Source organism: Ammospiza nelsoni, chromosome 1, assembly GCF_027579445.1.
Source record: "Ammospiza nelsoni isolate bAmmNel1 chromosome 1, bAmmNel1.pri, whole genome shotgun sequence".
Lineage (NCBI taxonomy): Eukaryota > Metazoa > Chordata > Aves > Passeriformes > Passerellidae > Ammospiza > Ammospiza nelsoni.
The window spans coordinates 128,997,370-129,015,479 of NC_080633.1; the positions used below are offsets into that span (position 1 = coordinate 128,997,370).

General features: G+C 40.5%; 1 protein-coding gene across 2 annotated transcripts in view; it reads right to left on the reverse strand.

Annotated features, from left to right (window-relative positions):
• The window catches only part of RIMS2 (regulating synaptic membrane exocytosis 2), a 444,540-nt gene that overhangs the window by 13,658 nt on the left and 412,772 nt on the right, over positions 1-18,110 (reverse strand). The window contains exon 1 of one of the 2 annotated variants that reach the window (XM_059490816.1): positions 6,265-6,399. The exons of the other annotated variant lie outside the window; for it this stretch is intronic. Coding sequence (XP_059346799.1) covers positions 6,265-6,394 — 130 coding nt within the window. The 5' untranslated portion in view covers positions 6,395-6,399. Of the gene's footprint in view, positions 1-6,264; positions 6,400-18,110 lie in introns of those variants that run through there. 2 annotated transcript variants of the gene reach the window in all.

Here is an 18,110-nt window from a genome sequence, read left to right on the forward strand (position 1 = left end):
TTAAAAATGCTTAAGCAGCAAAGAGTACATATATTGAGGAGCTTAGAACTGCTTTTTTTTTTTCATTATATGAAGTGAGAGATACTTTCTAAATTTGGAATAGTGGCAGTAACACTATTCTTTATCCCAACCTGTATTATTTTTATTGTAGCAAGGGTCATTGCATACACTATCAGACAGATCTAGGCAGCATTTTTGAATGATGTAGCAAATGTGTTGAAGCAATTCAACACCCTCTATTAAGGCTTAATGAGGTAGATGGTGCCAAGAACTTGGATGGCTACTGAGATTACACAAATTAGAAACAGCTCTTCCTCCATTTCTTTGTCTAAGATGAATAATGATCCTATGCAAATACCATTATTTAAATAACCACAGTTCACAAAAAACGGAGCAAATTTCACATTGTAATGACCTACTTTCAAACTACTGTTCTTAAACATTTACCTCTCCAAACTGAAACAATGACAACACAGTGCATTGATCTTCTGACTACATTCTTGACCTTGACATTGAAAAATGAAAATTACAGCACATAGATAGGAGATGGGTTTTTACACGTTTACGTAGGTACCACCAGAGATGCACCCTATCATGCACTGTAGCTCCACTGCTGCTGCTACAGCCACATTCAAATTATCTGTCAGCTATTCAGGTACATGCTGCACTGTAATCAGCAGCTCAGAGGAGAAACACAACTATTAGAGAAATACAGCTTTAAAAATATACTGGGCATTTCTAACTCAGTTATAAGTATGCTGTGCTTTGAATGCCAATCTTTCTGCAGTTTCTTCTACTTTTCCCTTAGTTTTCCAGAATACATATGATTTTTTGTCAGGCTCTTTGCTTTGCCTGCAACAGTATAGTTTTTTCTATGCTTAATTTTTTTAAAGGTCTTATCAATTTTGGCATCTACAGCCACTTCATTAGTACAGTACCTGAGTATAACTGGTAAAAACACTTGTGACTAGCTTGAAATGCCTGCTATACTGCCTCCACCTTTGAACTCAGCCCATGGAGCTGCAGAAATGGGACAGACCGACCACCATGATGGAAAGGCTGACCCAAGACAGCCCCTGAACTGGGCCCTAACAGCAAACAGAAAAATTAATTAACTATAAAATTAAATGTCATGCAGATTGTTACGGAACAATTATTATTGCATATTCAGAGTGCTTTTATCCTCCAAGATGAGTGACCCCACTGTTGCATGCAATGTGCAGCAGACGATCTCTGGTGTGCTAGCATCAATTGAGCCAAGATCTTTAAAGGTTCATCTCTTACAGGATAACCTGTCACAGGGCACTATACCCTTCTTTCATATCCTTCCTTGGCTCTGCCTATGAACATTCCACATAAACAAGGTCATCTTTACCACCAAGGCTAAAATGTAGGCCAATTCCCCCAAGATGATGTAGTTATTTTCGTTTTCTTCATAGCCTGATACTCCTATATTACTTTATTCTTTTTAAGATGGTAATTTTAAAGGATAACTACTTAATCTTCAGAATTCTCTTCACTTTAGTAATTACTGTGCTAATGAATTTATTGTTACTACTTCCCCCATTTTCTATTTCTGGTCAAATTATTGTCTGCTTGTTATTGTCTACTGGGACATCCAGAGGGACACTGTGATCTGGCGGTCTAACCACAGGAACAGAATCCAGGAACTGCTGAGTTTTATTCCAGCTGTGCCAATGTGCAGTGATTAATCAGTGAGAAATGCCACTGAAGCCATTACCAGTGCTCAACTGAGCAGCTCCATGTACCTTTAAATAAAGTCCTGAGTCTTCACTCAGGGGCAGCACTCCTGCTGACACCTATGTGGGATCCAACAACCCCTCCAGCAAGTTTCCCAGCTAATTATCAGCCCGGTGACAGGAGAGTGCAATGTGCTTCTATTCCTGCTGAACTCCTGCAGCAACCCTCAGATACTTCTTTCAGTAGACATCAATATGCAAAACTGTAACATAACTTCTCCTCAGCTAATGCAACTAAGTTTTGCTATTTTTGGCACGATTGTCTTGGACTGAAGAACATTCTCTGGCTTTTTTTTTTAATTGCCTTTTGTTTTTCTAACATACTGGGAGACCAAGTTGCTTTCCAGTTCTTTCTGAATTAATTTATGTCTTAAATTATCATAAATTATCTGTTGAATTGTCTTCAGCACCTGCAAAGCATTTGGCTTTCCCCTTCAATCTCATAGCTTCACTACCACCCAAAAACTTCAGCAAAGGAAGATATTAAATTGAAATATACTCCCTTTTGGTAGGCACAGTTCTGCATACAGACCTTGCCATAACCAGCAGCTCCACAGCTGCACTCCTGGCAATGTGCTATTTAACTGTTTATTACAACACCTCAGTGTAAATGCAAATCAGAAGTGAAGTATGAAAAGGAAATCATAGTGAAAATTTATTAAAAAACAATACACAGTGTAATTTGAGGAAGCACCAAGTTACCAGTCCCAATCATAAAAACAGACATAGGCTTTCTAGTGATCACATCGTGTGACCTGAGCCTCTCTTCTTTTCTCTGCATGTTGGGTAACTCTACTTCTTCTCCAGTAAGCTTCTTGTACATAGGAATTCATTTGCTCAGTTGTTCACAGGAAAGTTTAGTGCACTCATGCACTACTTGTAAATATAGCACGTGTATGAGACTTTGCACTATGACTACACAGACATCTAAAAGGATATCACATATATTTATAGTGGAAATTCTCTTATCTTTTGACAGTCACAAAATTTCTTTAACTTCAACAAAGCCAAGATTTCAGAAAAAATATGAATGCTTCAAGAGCATTTATACAGATACTGATTTGCACTCTGTCCCCATACCTTTTCAACAATTTCCATGTAATAAATTACATTTCCATGTAATTCCAAGTCTGTTCTAAGTGGTATTTGACACCAATTCTCACTTCAGTATGCAGGCCATACATTTTATCATTAGTGAATCTAACAAAATAAAATGCAAGACATCTCTTTAAAATCCTTGATACTTTGACAACATAAATTTCTGGTACCATGTTAGTCCTGTGTGTATACATGCAGACATGCCAGAAAGAAATGGATGATACAAAGAATATTTTAATCCTAAATAATGAATGTGCATAAACTTGAAGGATTCATCCCAACTGATCAGCAGGTAAGAAATGCTATTTTAAATAGTAGCTCCCTGCACTGCAAACCAGGCCTACTAGCCATGACAAACCGCCCTGTACTCTGTACTGGTGAGGCCACACTTTGAGTGCTGTGTTCATTTTCGGGTCCTCCAAGGACACTGAGGTGCTGGAGGGTGTCCAGAGAAAGGCAACAATGCTCTAAAAACAGAACTTATGAGAAATAGCTGAGGGAGCTGGGCTTGTTTAGCCTGGAGGAGACTCAGGGGAACCTCATCACTCTCTACAAGCACCTGACAGGAGGCTGTAGTGAGGGGAGCTTCAGTCTCTTCTGCCATGCCTGCAGTGAGAGGATGAGATAAAATGGCTTTACACTGAGACAGTGGAGATTCAGATTAGATATTAGAAACAAAAATTCACTGTTAGGATGGTCAGGCATTGGAATGGGTTGCCCAGGGAGATGGTGGAGCCACCACCCCTGGAGGTGTTAAAGAGGTGTCTGGAGGTGGCTCTGGGTGATGGGGTTTAGGTGCTACAGTGACAGTGCTGGGTGGGCAGCTGGACTGGATGTTCTTGAAGGTCCCTTCCAACCTTCTGATGATTCTGTGATTCAAATTCATGGCTACCAAAACCAGCAAACAGCAGCCTTTCCACAGCCCACTTCTTCAGTACATCACAGCTTGGATGCCAGGGCTTAAGAGATCTCCTTTAATCAGCCGACACGTAAAGGGATCTTCTTAATCATCATGCTCAAAAATAGCTACAAAAATTATTAATTTGTTGTATTGAGTTACTTGCTAATAAATGACTTCTGACCTTGACAACACTCATATTCTTTCATAGCAAAAGATATACCTCTGGACCACTTCAGCAGTTAATAAAAAAAGTCTTCAAGAGAGTATCCCAAATAAATGCCTCAACGGGTCAGATTTTCTAGATTTTCTATTTGTATTAAAAATATGACTGAGTGTGAAATGTAAAAAAAAAAAAAAAAGCACCCTTGTAACAGAGTTTATCTTTTTTTTTAGGATATCCACTACATGCAGAAATAACTACATCACGAGGATAATTAACTTATGAAGTTTGACACCTTTTTCAGATTAAACTGTAAAAGAACATTTGTATGTGAACATGGGAATATTACTACAACTAATGTATTAATTACATTTCATTAATATAATTGTATAAACACTCGTAAGATAATAAATTCCAATTTGAGTGCAGAAGTAACTTGCCATCCAGAGAACACATCACAGTTTTTTCTTTCTAATCCCACTGAGGACACTTGGAAAATGATCTTTGCTTCATGGCTGCCATTCCCTCTGTAACCTGGTATGTCTGAACTGAGGTAGCAGAAACTCAAATCCATAAAACTGCATAGCAGTTCCATTTCTATTTTTTTCATGGGAATTAATGAAATGTATTTTCAAGTGTAGCCTACATCTAAATAGGATCAGATAACATAAATCCACACAATATGTGACATATTCATCATTATACAATCTTTTAACACTTTGAATAATTTGCCAGCACAAAATAAATAAATCATTACAATTATCCTTAAATTTACAGACATTTCTCTGCTGACTTCCATCTACTTTATATTTCTTTGAACCAGTGAACAGTTTTAAGCAAACACAGATTCCACCAAGGAATAAATTAAATGCTTCCTAGAGAAGTAAAGAAAACCAAGTAGAATAAAACAAATCAACACTCTGATTTCACACAGGATTAATGCAATTATTGTATCTAAAAATCAGGAGTGAAAAGAAAAAGCTTCAGGAATGATAAAGAAAAATAATCTCTAAAGAATACCTTTACACATTTAGTTTAGGATAATTTATGATATTTTCAGTGTGTGCTTTCAGCCATAGTGTTTTATTAGCACATCAATAGTATTAAAAATGCCATCTGAAGCCTACCCTGCAGTCTACTGGCAATATTTTGCAGTTCACTTCATTGTTCAAGGCAGGGAGCAGATGAGAGTACTGAAGGACAGCAGAGTTTGCCCCAGGGGGAAGCCACTTCTCTTCCACTGAAAGAGGCAAGCTGGCCAGCCCCAGAGTAAGAGCAGGGAAAAGGTGAGGGACCATGCCTTGGGATTTAATCAGAATTGAGAGATGCTTTGGAGAAAAAAAATCACAGACCATTGCACATGAGAAGATAAATCAAAACACACAAAGACAGACATTACCCACTGAACTCTCAGCCTGAAATGTGGAAGGTGATAAACGAACATGCAGATATTTTAAATAGATCATGAATGGTGTACACACACAGCTGATACATGTTTGCATGGCAGCATTGGACATTGGTTTCTCTCTTTTATAGTGTTCAAATCTATTGAAGGTGCAATTTGCTCCATTAATCTTAGTGGAATTAAAAATCTTGAATTAGTTCTGATAAAACAAGGGAAATCCCAGCGGTTCATTCTATACATAAATATATTTAAACACAACAGATTACTGTCGTTATGAAACCAGTATACTCAAAACAAACTCATGAAATACAAGTTCCGTCCTGGACACAGTTTGGTGCCACGCATAACTATGTATGTACATTTGCACATTCCAAATAGCAAGTCTCTTTGGGGGCCATGCCTACACACAAAATCCACTGTATTTCTCCTGTTAGCCTTCCATCTGCACTGCTACTCTAAGGAAAGGATACTTGGGGCCAGTATTTAATTGCTCAACTCTGGTGTTCTATAAAAATTCTGTTGTAATGACAGGCAAGGGATACTTGAACAAGCCCGTAGATTGTCAGAAAAGCACCCGCGAGGAAGTGTGGTTTGTTTTTCGTATGAATGAGCAGAAAATGGAAAGAATGGAAAGACCCTCTATCCTTTACTTCTCCCCCCAACGTAACTAAAGTTCAGCTAGCAACTTCATTCCCAATGTGACGAGAAACATCATCCGTTAAATCCCACCTCACTCTCCAGCTACAAGCACGCTGTTACCAATCTCTCTCTCAGCCCAAGCCACTCTCCATCACTCGCGTCCCATATCCAGCTCCTCGCCCAGCCGACCCCCGGCCCTTCCCGGCGGGCGGCCGCCGCCGAGCCCCGCCCGTCCCCGGAGCGGCCCGGAGCGCCCGCGGTCCCCGCGCACACCTGCGGCCACCGTGCCCCGGCCCCTCACCTCCGTCCTCCTCCTCCAGGGAGTTCATGCAGGGAAAGTAGACCGCCAGCGCCTCGAAGGAGGCGGAGAGGCTGCTCCGGCTCTGCGACCGCTGCATGGCGCGCCCGCCGGCCGCCGTCTGCCGGCCCATCTTGGCCGAGCGGCACCCGCCTTTGGCGCGGTACAAGAAGCGCGGCGTCTTGGCGGCGGGGGCTGAGGGCGGCGGGGAGCGCTGGGCGGGCTGCGCGCCGCGGAGCTGGGCTCTGCCCCGCTGTGCCCGGCTCTGCCCCGCTGCCGCCGCCGCTGCTCTCGGCGGGGCGGGCCGCCGCAGCCGGCACGGAGCCGCCTACGAGCGGGGCGAGCAGTGAGCCGGCGGCGCGGGGCTCTGGGGCGGGCGGAGCGGGACGGCGCCGTCGTGTGAGACTCGCGGGCGGGACGGTCCGGCCGCGGCGGCTGTAAATACCGAGCGCGCCGGAGGCAGGACCGGGGCACGGCGCCGGCCGGTAGCGGCGGGACGTCCCGCAGGCACCGCCCGCAGACTTTGTTCTCCGCCCGGTTCCCGCCGGCCTGCGAGCGGCCCCTGCGCGGCAGCAGGCGGGAGGGGCGCGCCGGGGCCGGCCGGGGCTCGCAGGGTTGCTGGAGGCGGGGGGAGGCCGCAGAAAGGGCGGCCCCGTGGCTCGGCACGGAGCGGGGAACGCAGCGGCGGCCCCGGCGGGGAGCGGGGCTGGGCAGCGGGGCTGGGCAGCGCTGCCCCCACTCCCGGCCGGCAGGACACACCTGCAGCCTACGGGCGAGAGTCCGCTCTCGGGTGGGATCTATAAAAGAGGGAACGAACCACTGGACCAGAGAAAGGCTGAGCTGGGAAGGTGTCCCTGGGTCATGAGGCAGGGTCACTAGGGCCAGCTGCCCTGACTGGGGGCCAGACGGCTTTGAGTCTCTCTCTCAGCCTCCCTGGGAAACCTCTCTCAGCAATGCTCACTCACCCTCACAGTGAAAAACTGCTGATGTTCGGCATGAGGCTTCTGTGAGCGAGCTTGTGCCCATTGCTTCTGTCAGTGGCCCAGCATCTCTTGAGGAGCTGGCCCTGCAAGCCACAGGCAAATCCTTCATCTCTTCTCCACTTTAGGCCAAGCTGTATTTCTCTAAAGCACATCTGCCTCCTTAGCAAACATGAGTGTACCTTTTCTAAATTCAGTCCTTAGAGGATTTGCTTATAGCTACATCACATAATTTTGGGGCTTTTATATATTCTTACTTCCATATCTTCCTCAACACTATTTAATGTTACCTTTTTTCTTTTATCCAGTATGTTACCTTAATTGAGTATATAGCAATTCGCAAACTTTTCCCTAAAATGCTAAGAAATTAAAGCACTGGGCAGGATTAAAAAGAGGTACCAGTTACTGTACCAATCTTTTGAAGCATCAGTGACTTATTCCACTATAGTTCATGGCAGTGCAAAAGTGCTATCAAGCCTTACACATGCTTGTTGTTTCCTTACTTGCCCTTTGAACAGTAATGACAGTAAATGCAGGACTTGGGGTGCATTCAGTTTTCTTTCAAATAAAAAAAGAATTATCTCAAAATAATCAAACCCTATCTCAAAATTTATCAAACCCTAAACATTAAATATAATGTTTAGGGTTTGATCTAACGCATTTTGCAGACAGAATGATGGTTTGAAGTGAAACTGAAACTCTTCATGAAGAAAGTATGTAGAGTGAAATACACTTCACACCCCTCATGTGTATTTCCTTGAGCTGATGATTGGAAAGTATAATAATAAGACTTTAAAACCAGCCAACACTGTCACTGACATACTTTGCTGAGGAATGAAAACTAGTTGGAACTTTAGCATTCAGGGATGGAACCATCATCACTCAATCTACATCAAAGCAGTGAGTTTTTACAGGTATTTTTATGATTTGCCCAATAACTTGATTTCTAGATAACTATAATATAACAAAGCAAGTCTCATGTAACATCATAGGAACTTATTTTAGAAGAACATAAATCCCTTTTTTCCTCTTTACTGGCTATAAAAGATGCCCAGGGCAGCTTCTCTAGGCTCTGACATCTTTTAGATGTCTCATTCAGGTCATGTTCCAAAATGTGTGTTTAGTTGCTCATCATGTTTCTCTGGCCACATGCCCAATTTTGTCCCCTCCCTGTGATGTTCTTCTGATTAACAAGAAGGTGAGCTGCCAAGACAGATAGACACCTCTCTTGTGAGCCACAGGCAGGCCCACAGGCACTCCATGATGGCAGAGACCTGCCAAGGTCTGTGGAGGACACCTGGTCAGCCTGCAGTACCTCTTCCCTAAAATCACGTTTTGCATTACATCCCTGTAAGGTATTTTCAAGTGGTCGAGTGAGCTTTTCCTGTTTACACTTTACTCTAAAAAGACATTACTGAAATACTATAAAGCAAACAACTCTAAAAGAAAGTGTAATGGTAGTAATAATAATAAATGTCTAGTATACAAAATCATATACTTGGCAAAACCCAATAAAGCATGTTGAAATAATTGCTAAAGATATTTTTAAAAGACTTGGTGACTACAGAATTTTCTATCTATAAACATTAAAGCAGACAAAATAACTTCCTTCAACATTTTTATGAATGTGAGATTTGGCAGAAAAGTAAATGTCCATTAAATAATAATTCATGACTGCTTTTGAGAAGTTGAATGTAGGGGCCTGAATATATGTATTGTTATAAAGGAGTCCTTGTGAATATATATATGTAGTGAGAGTCCTATGTATTAGATAGGTGGGTCCTGTTGCTCTGGATGAGCTACAGCTGTGGGATCCTTGGTTGGGTAGCAGCTGTAGCTCATGAAGGGCTCTGGGATAAAAGGGGGTTGGGTCGAGAGCCCAGGAGGAGCCCCTATGGAAGCCATGAGGAACTGTGCTGCAGAGAGGAGCTGCATAATAGGACCAGCAAGAAGGTATGGACTTTAAGATGGGACTCCAGAAATATGAAATACAATAAGATAACAACAACAATTGGTGACCCCGACGTGATGGAGGTATGCAGCCTGAAGAGCTGTGGAAGATAGGTGTAGCAGCCTGAAGAGCTGTGGAAAATAGGACAGCCTGAGAGCTGTAGCAGCCTGAAGAGCTGTGGAAGATAGGTGTAGCAGCCTGAAGAGCTGTGGAAGATAGGACAGCCGAGAGCTGTGGCAGCCGGAGAGCTGGGACAGTGGAAGATAGGACAGCCGAGAGCTGTGGCAGCCTGAGAGCTGGGACAGATAATGGAGAAATTGTTAAAAGAAAAGGGGGGAAATGTAGGGGCCTGAATATATGTATTGTTATAAAGGAGTCCTTGTGAATATATATATGTAGTGAGAGTCCTATGTATTAGATAGGTGGGTCCTGTTGCTCTGGATGAGCTACAGCTGTGGGATCCTTGGTTGGGTAGCAGCTGTAGCTCATGAAGGGCTCTGGGATAAAAGGGGGTTGGGTCGAGAGCCCAGAAGGAGCCCCTATGGAAGCCATGAGGAACTGTGCTGCAGAGAGGAGCTGCATAATAGGACCATCAAGAAGGTATGGACTTTAAGATGGGACTCCAGAAATATGAAATACAATAAGATAACAACAACAGTTGGATAATAAAAATGAGTTAATGTTCATTACATTTCAGATTAACTACTGGTTACTTTCACAAAAACAGTTGAATAAAACTGAAAAGACATTGAGAAAGCAGAGAAAGGCAAAACAACAGTTGGGTGACTTGGAGATACAAAAAAATAAATAAACTCTAGAATATATATTCAAAAAAGAGCAACATGATTTGGAACATCTGTTTCATCTACTTTCACTCACATTTAGAAATATTCTTGTGTAAGTACTCCCCTTAGAAGTATCTCTTGTAGAAGAAATAATACCTGCTTGGAAGCCAAGAGGCTTCTAAGCCATTAATAACAAATTGACATTTTTGCTAATGTTGTCAATATAAAAAACCTGTTGCTGTCATTGATAAAATCAGTCCATACCAAGGAAAGCACTTTAAAACCTCAACTATCTGTAGTCAATTACAAATTACCCCAAACAGACACTGGGATATTAGGCACCTGTGCAAAAAAATCCGTAACAAAACACTGGATCACCATCCTATCCAAGCTTCCTCAATATGCTTCTGTCCTAATTTTCTTTCTTTAAAATAAATATTTAAATGGAGAATGAAAACAGACACAAAGAACTGAGGTGACAAATCCATAAATTCTCATGGTATTTTGGGAGGCTGTCCTCAGTTTCTAATGATTGCACTATACAAATAATCTAATTGATGGCAATCTAGACACATCCTGAACTGCAGAAAACAAGTTTACTACCCTGACATTGACAACATCCCCCAGCTGTTTTGCTGATTGTTTAAATTTTAACTGACACTCATTGATTTGCTTCACCAGGTAGAAGTGAATAAAAATCCTGTTAAAGAACAGCACCCGAATTCCCATCTCAATGCTAAATGTTAAGACAAAGCAAGAGACTCCAAGGCATGCTATTTTGTTAACATTTATATAGTTTGCTGAAAGAAACCATGTTGTAGGAATCGAGGTCAAACAGAACAAAGTCAAACACCTTCTATAAATGTATGTATTGTCCTAAAGAAATGCTATTTGTAGGGTTGGATTTATTATCAAATATTTTGGTGGCTCATCTAAAGAATTGTGGAAGCAATTGCTTACTAGTTGTGTTCCCTGAAAATTGCTAAAAGATGAATTTGTGGCACTGGATATTTGGTGTCAATCTACTCTAAATACAGCCAGCCAATAATAGAATTCTGAATTTAATAAATGTACCTTTCTCTTTTTATGTAGGTATGCCATGTGAGGTAATTTAAAAAGTACATGGAAGTTAATGTATTCCCCATGCTTTTCCATGTTTCTTCTGTAACTGGGTGCATTTCAGCAAGCTTGCCTCAAGTAAACACTAATTATTAGACTTAAAATGGGGATGCTTCAGAAAAATAATGCTTTGATGATTCCTTCATGAAACCATTACTTTTATCAAGGACAGAAAAATCAAAAGGAAAAATGATATTTCTTCACTTCCCATTTCTACTTCTATGTACTGAACCCAGAGGTCAATTCCCTGGAGTGAAGAATTCAATAATTTTTATGGCAATTATTTTTTTATTATTGCCTATATTATGGATTAATTCCTAAAGCCTGCTTCAGCTTCTGAACACAAGATAAAAGCACACATTGCCATAAAAGAGTTCCTGAGCCCTTGTGCACATTTTGGAGAAGATTCTCCAGGGCAGTCACTATGGAAGGGTGATCTAAAGTTTCTCCTTTAACCTGCAGTTAAGGAAGGTTTCCTGGGAATGGGACTAGAAAGGAGTTAATGACTTTTCTTTGTCACCTCTTCTGTCAAGCATTGCCCACAGACTTCTTTTGTTAGCTACAGAAGGGATTTATTTTGTTCATGATTGTCTTCAAAAAGAACCAGTTTATCTGCTGAGCTTTATATGCTGGTTAATTACCTCTAACTTGTACCACACCTATCAACTACTAGGCACAAAATACTAAAATTGTAATTCAAACTCTATATGTATTCCCACTTATAAGAAATCTTTGTGCAACATGCCACTACAAGAAGGGCAAACTGCTTCCTCTTAAAACAGGAGGAGGAGTCCCCCACACCTCCCACACTGTTTTATTTCACTGAGTTTTTGTCTCTCATGCCTTCAGTCTTCACTAATCAGAGACAGCCAACATGTAAACAGAGAAGAAATACTTGACAAGGGCCTCAAAAAGAGTTAACTTGGAATTGTCTCCCACTCCAAAAAGTAAGCCAGTTTGAAAACCCAGCATTTATCTGATTCTAGGAAGACACAAAAGGAAAAATAAATACCAGTATTGGTTGGAGGAAATGTTATTCTCCAACTGAGTCTCCAATTATTCAAGCAATTTCCAGTAATTTGTCCAGATTAAGTATCACTGGAATATACAACTGCTATTATTACTGAATTGAACCTTTTTTTTTTTCCTTTGTGTAAAGCTAAAACAATACATGGAAAAGATCATTAAAACCATGGCCCAGTTAGTGTAAAACAGGGTTTATGTATAACAACTTGTACCATGTAGTAACAAGCTGCCATTGCCTATAATATGCTAAATGTTAGGACTGTGCTGGCTGTCCTCATTCCCTACAGAGATGGCCAAGTGCCAACTCCAGCCCAGCACTTTGAAAGGGCAGATTCCAGAAATCTACAAGGTCCTTCACAAAGTAATGGCTGCTTTTACTGAATCCTATCTTATAAAAATTCACTGTTCTTGACTTAATATTTTTTTGATCATTATCAAAGAATCATAGAATGGTTTAGATTGAAAGGGACAGTTAAAGGTCATCTAGTCCAATACTCTTGTGACGAGCAGGGACACCTTCCACTACACCAGGCTGCTCAGAGCCCCATCCAGCCATCTAGAATGTTTCCAGGGTTGAGACATCTACCTGTTCCAGAGTTTTTCCACACTTGTTATAAAAACCTTTTCCTTATATCTTATCTAAACCTACCCTGATTTGGTTTAAAACCATTACCCCTTGTCCTGTCACAACAGACCATGCTAAATAGTTGTCCCTGACTTGTCATGACCTTTGTCATGAACTCCATCCCAGGGCAACAGCTCCCATGCATCATTGACCTTCAGTGGTCTCCTACTCTTCTTAAATTTTCATGATATAACAATAATTCCTACGTTATTTCTACATCTAGCAGTTAGAAATGAGTTTTCTAAATTCTACTTTATTTAAATCTTACATTTTGGGTTTTCTGCGTCTCCCCTACTAAGCAGTTCCAGAGAATGCAGGTACACTTTTCTGTCTGCTTACATGGTAACAGTAAATTTTTCCATTCTCCCACTTCTTTTGGCATTTTCTACTGTAAGGTCAACTCCACCCCAAATATCAAGCTAGGTACACAGATTTATACCAAAATAACTTTGCTGACTGACACAGCTGTTCTGGGAGAATTCCCTAGTTGTTAGTGCAAGTGCAGTTATATCAGCAAAACAGGATTCTCCTAGAACTGCTTGTTTTGCATGCCCACCTTAGGACTCATTTATTGGTACACAATTCCAGCATTCCTGCATGGGAATAGTGGTTCCACTGATCCCATCACCTCAACAGTCTCTGCCAATGGGACTCTATCTTCAAGTAATTCAGCCTGTGTGGAGATAATTTCAGTCTTGCACATTTTCAAAGGATGCAGGTTTGAAGAGCTGAAAGAAATTACTTTCACTACATCTCTTTCAAACACTCAACAAATTTCAGTTTCTAAAAATAAAATCAGGAAATTTTAACATAAAAATTGTTTTAAAAGGTAGAAATAGAAAAGTCTTTTGGTTTTTTTCTTAGAAACAGGCTGCTTTCAGATGCATAAAGACACCAATTTTAGTTTGGATTGCTTGCCCTGCAGTTGGCATTCTCTTCTGCATTAAGCTCTCTATAATGAACATAAAGGAAATCTATAAAAGTAACACTTTTTCTTTAATGCTAATATTAATCACATGTGAAAGCTGTCTGTTCTTATTTACACAAAATATATTTACTTTCCCCTTCAATATTTATGAGAAAGCCACAAAACCAAAATAAAGTAGTAATTTTTCTGGATAACAAAAGGAGTTTTTAATGGGCTAGCATGAAGCAACACACTGTAGATAGCTCACAAGTAGCTAGGAGGTTGGAGAGAGAAACTCTACACTGCTATTTCTGTTTTGATTAAAATAATTTCACATCTTTATGATCACAAGGTGATCTGCAAATCACAAGGTGTCTTAGAGGTTGGCAAAAACTACTACTTCGTAATGCTTCATCAGGGAGAGAAACCAAGAGCACAGAAATAAAAAGCTACATGGTTTTTTGAAGAAAGAAGTGTTGAGAAAAGAAACCCATAGGAAAAATATCAAGCTGTTTGAAAAGCTAAAGGCAGGTGGTGGGGTGTTGTTTGATTTGGTTTGGGGTTTTTTTTTGTTATAAATACATACGTTCTATCTGCTTCCTTTGTTTTGATCCCAATCCACCTTTTTGCCTCTGAGAATGACCTTCATAATTCATCACACCCATCAGCTTAAAAACAAGCTGTAGTTATTCATTTATATGCTCAAATTATATTATTGCAGCTGCCTGTGTACTCCACTGAAAGTTTTCAGAATGTCTTAGAGGAGGACAGTGTAATTAGTTTCAGACACTCTAATTTCATGAAACATGATTTGTTTCCCTTCTAATTCCATCTTCAGTAGAGATGGGACAAAACCAGTACAGAACTATTGGCACTTGAGTGGCCTGTGGAGCACGGTGTCCTGAACCTCTGTTGGGGCTGTGATCTGCTGATGCTACTGAAGAGGATGTACTGCAGAAGAACACTCTATGATCTTTTGCTTGTATTCTGGGTCCTTATGCTTGTGTTCTGCCAGAAAAATAAATACAAAGAGCATCCTGCTGAAATGAAATGTGTTTTGCAAACAACATGTAAAATTATGAGCATGTAAACAACAGGGTGAAAAGTGAGGTGTGTACCTGTCACACGTTGTTCTCTGCACTCAAGAACTGCAGTGACTAGAGAGAACATAGTTTGCCAAGGACAGAGCAGGTCTGGTTCAATATGTTTGCCTTTTAAAAGTAATATGTTATCATCAAGTGTCAAAAGCCTTGGGGAGTCCAAATGTCAGCGTTGAAGAGACATTTGTCTTGCAAGTCAGTCAGGTAATTTCAAAGTACCCTGTAGAAGGTTAATATATCAAGGTGGTGTGATTTTGCAAAGTTCTGTGCCCATTAGGTTATCTGTTTTCCTGAGACCACAGATTACATTCATTGAATACACTGTGTGCCAGAGTCCTGTGCATGACTTCAGTGCAGAAAAACAAAACAGGATTTTCTGAGGCTCCTTATGCTCTGCAAAGCACTGCAGAGACTTGCCACATCTATTTGGTAAATCATGCTTTTTCAGACTGCCTGCACTGTGCAGTGCACAGGTAACCAGCTCCATCCATCATCAATGTAACCATCCCATGGTTCCATCTATAACATTATGGTTACCATCCATATGGTTACTCCTAGCTGGTAGAGTGGAATCTCTGAATGCCTCAGACTTCCAGAATGTCAGTGGAAGCTACACAATTTTAATGGTGTCATAAATGTCCCTTCTTATGGGTACAAGTGTATAGGGTGCAAATACTTTAAATCTTAACTAGGATTTTACAAAGGGACCATATTCACTTATGAAACACCTTAATTTTAATGGTCAGCAATGAACTCACTGTCTAGAATCTGAGTCAGCTGGTGGGCACCAGAATCTATCTAGAAATAACAATGAAAATATTTTCCAAGCAAAGTTGAAATATATTTTTATCTGGTGATGTCATGTTTATCTGACAAAATCACAGATTTCAGTTTTATTTTGTAAGTTTTCATATTATTTATAACTCTGGCAGAGGAATGTGTGCTGTTGTCATTAAATGTCTCTCATTTCCATGGTGTTTTAGTCATAGCAGTGTCTCTTCAGACATGCTCACACAATCCATGAATCTCAAAATGCCAATAATGAAAAACAATTTTCTTTTTCTATTTCATTTGTTTATATCTGGTTATCCACAGCTATGTCTACACGAGCAAATACAATATCAGGACACATTCTGATGCACAGAATGTGTTGGGCTGGAAGGGACCTTAAAAATGATCTAGTTCCAACCTGCCTGCTGTGGGCAAGGACATCTTTCATGTGTCACATTGCTCCAAGCCCCATCCAACCTGGCCTTGAACACTTCCAGAGGTGAGGCACCCTATCAGCTTCTCTGGGCTGCCTGTTCCAGTGCCTCACCACACTTAAAGAATTTCTTCCTAATATCTTATCTAAACCTTCCCTCTTTCAATTTTGACCCATTACCTCTTGTCCTGTCACTGCATGCCCTTGTGAAAAGTCATTCTCCAGCTTTTTTATAGGCCCCCTTTTGGATACTGGAAGGCTTCTATTAGGAACTGGATCATTTTACTGCTACATTTGCAAAAGAGTCTCTAGCACAGTATCAGCTTAAAGTTGTAGAGCACCTCCAAAGATATTCTGATTCAGGAGTTCACATGGGCCAAAAATCACATCCAAAGTCTGTTTTGGTGTATCACAATCTGGATTTGTGTAATTGTTCCACCTGAACTCAGTGCCAGGGTTCCACCCTGTGTGATTTAACACTGTAATACAGTAGAACTTTCTCTCAGGTATGACACTGCTACATATTTAAAACTCGCAGGGAGGATTTGAATTGCAGATGTAAAATATGCAGTTTTACAACAACTTATTTGACCCCAGAGTCACTGTGCTACAAAGAACATTTCCTCAGTTAGCTGTTTGAAAGCCAGTTAGCCATACTATCACCATATTAATGAGTTCAAATGGGATTTGAAACACCATATAAAAAGACTTAATGTGTGGGCATAACCTGGAACTCTTTGAAAGCTTTCATTCACATTTCATACATGTAAGGCCACACTGGACATCATTTCACAATCTTGCATTTCAGGACTGAGAGTAACAGATATAAAGCAGTAAAATTTCATTGACTAAGATTCTACTACTGCTACTGTTGTTACTAGTGCACTAGTAACAACATATCGATTACAGACCAGATGTGCTGATACAAATTTGGCAATGCAGTTGGTGTATCCTACAAAATACAGAATAACTTAAGCTTCTTTACATATGCTGACCTTTAAGAAATAAATTTTACTTCTCCGGCCAGTAAGATGTCCCATCCAAGAGGATCTAAATATATCATACTTTCCAAAGATCCCTCAGATACGAGTTTCATTATCTTCCATGTACAATTTAGGCTGTTACCTAAAGAGTAAATAACTGAAACCAAAAGGTGAGAGGTGTATAATTGATATCAACCTGAAGATAATTTTGTTCATCTGCAAAACCAGTTATGAGCATAGGTCTGTGAATAATCTTCTCATTTTGATCAGTTTTGCCAGGATTATACAATGCTTGCTATTTGTATTTCAGAATCTGGCTACTTTTTGCTGCATATTTAGTTAATGATAATGCTAGAAGAGCAAGAAAGCTTGGACATGAATACAGAAAATATTATATGAACTCATAATTTGAGGTTTTTTCCTAAAAGAGTTTGCAATCTGGATGCTACAGCAGATAAAAACCTCAGGCTGCAGCATAGGAAGAAATGGCACCAAATTTACACTACCCCAAGTAAATCAGCAGCAAAAACTTCCTGCCATCTGGATAATCTGCATCAGCATAGAATATTTCAAATGTACTAGCAAATAACATCCTACAAATCTTTTCATATGTTTCTATATTAAGAGAGAGTTTGTATCAACTTCCTTTTCACTTGTGTTATTTCAGACTGGTGTATTGAAGTGAGGATTATGATTTCCTCAGTGAAAGGGACACTGAAATGTGTGCCTCTTTCTTTATCTCCTTGTATTAGCTTTTTAAAATAAAAACCAGCACCAATATAATTCAAAGAATTCTATTCTTTTTCAAGGGTCCTAGCAGTCCTCATTGCTAGTGATAACCTAAGGACTTACCTAAGGACAAAGGTGTTTCTCTGGCTTAGAGAAGAAAAGAGTCTCTTAACTAGAGAGAAAGGGAAAAAAAAACCAACTCCCAGTGGTTCATGCTGAGTGACATAATATGTTTACTTAGCACAATGGACCTGGTATTTTAGCCCCAACTCAGGTACTGGAAACTGCATCAGTGCTGGGTCTGGCCAGGCTAAAAAGCTTTGCAGGAAGTCACTTGTTTGCCTGGAGTTAGCTCAGGTATTTGCAACCCTACTGTGCTGTGTGGCCATGATATGCACCAGGAGTCATCTCATTTCACTTCTGCATACCAAAACTAGGAG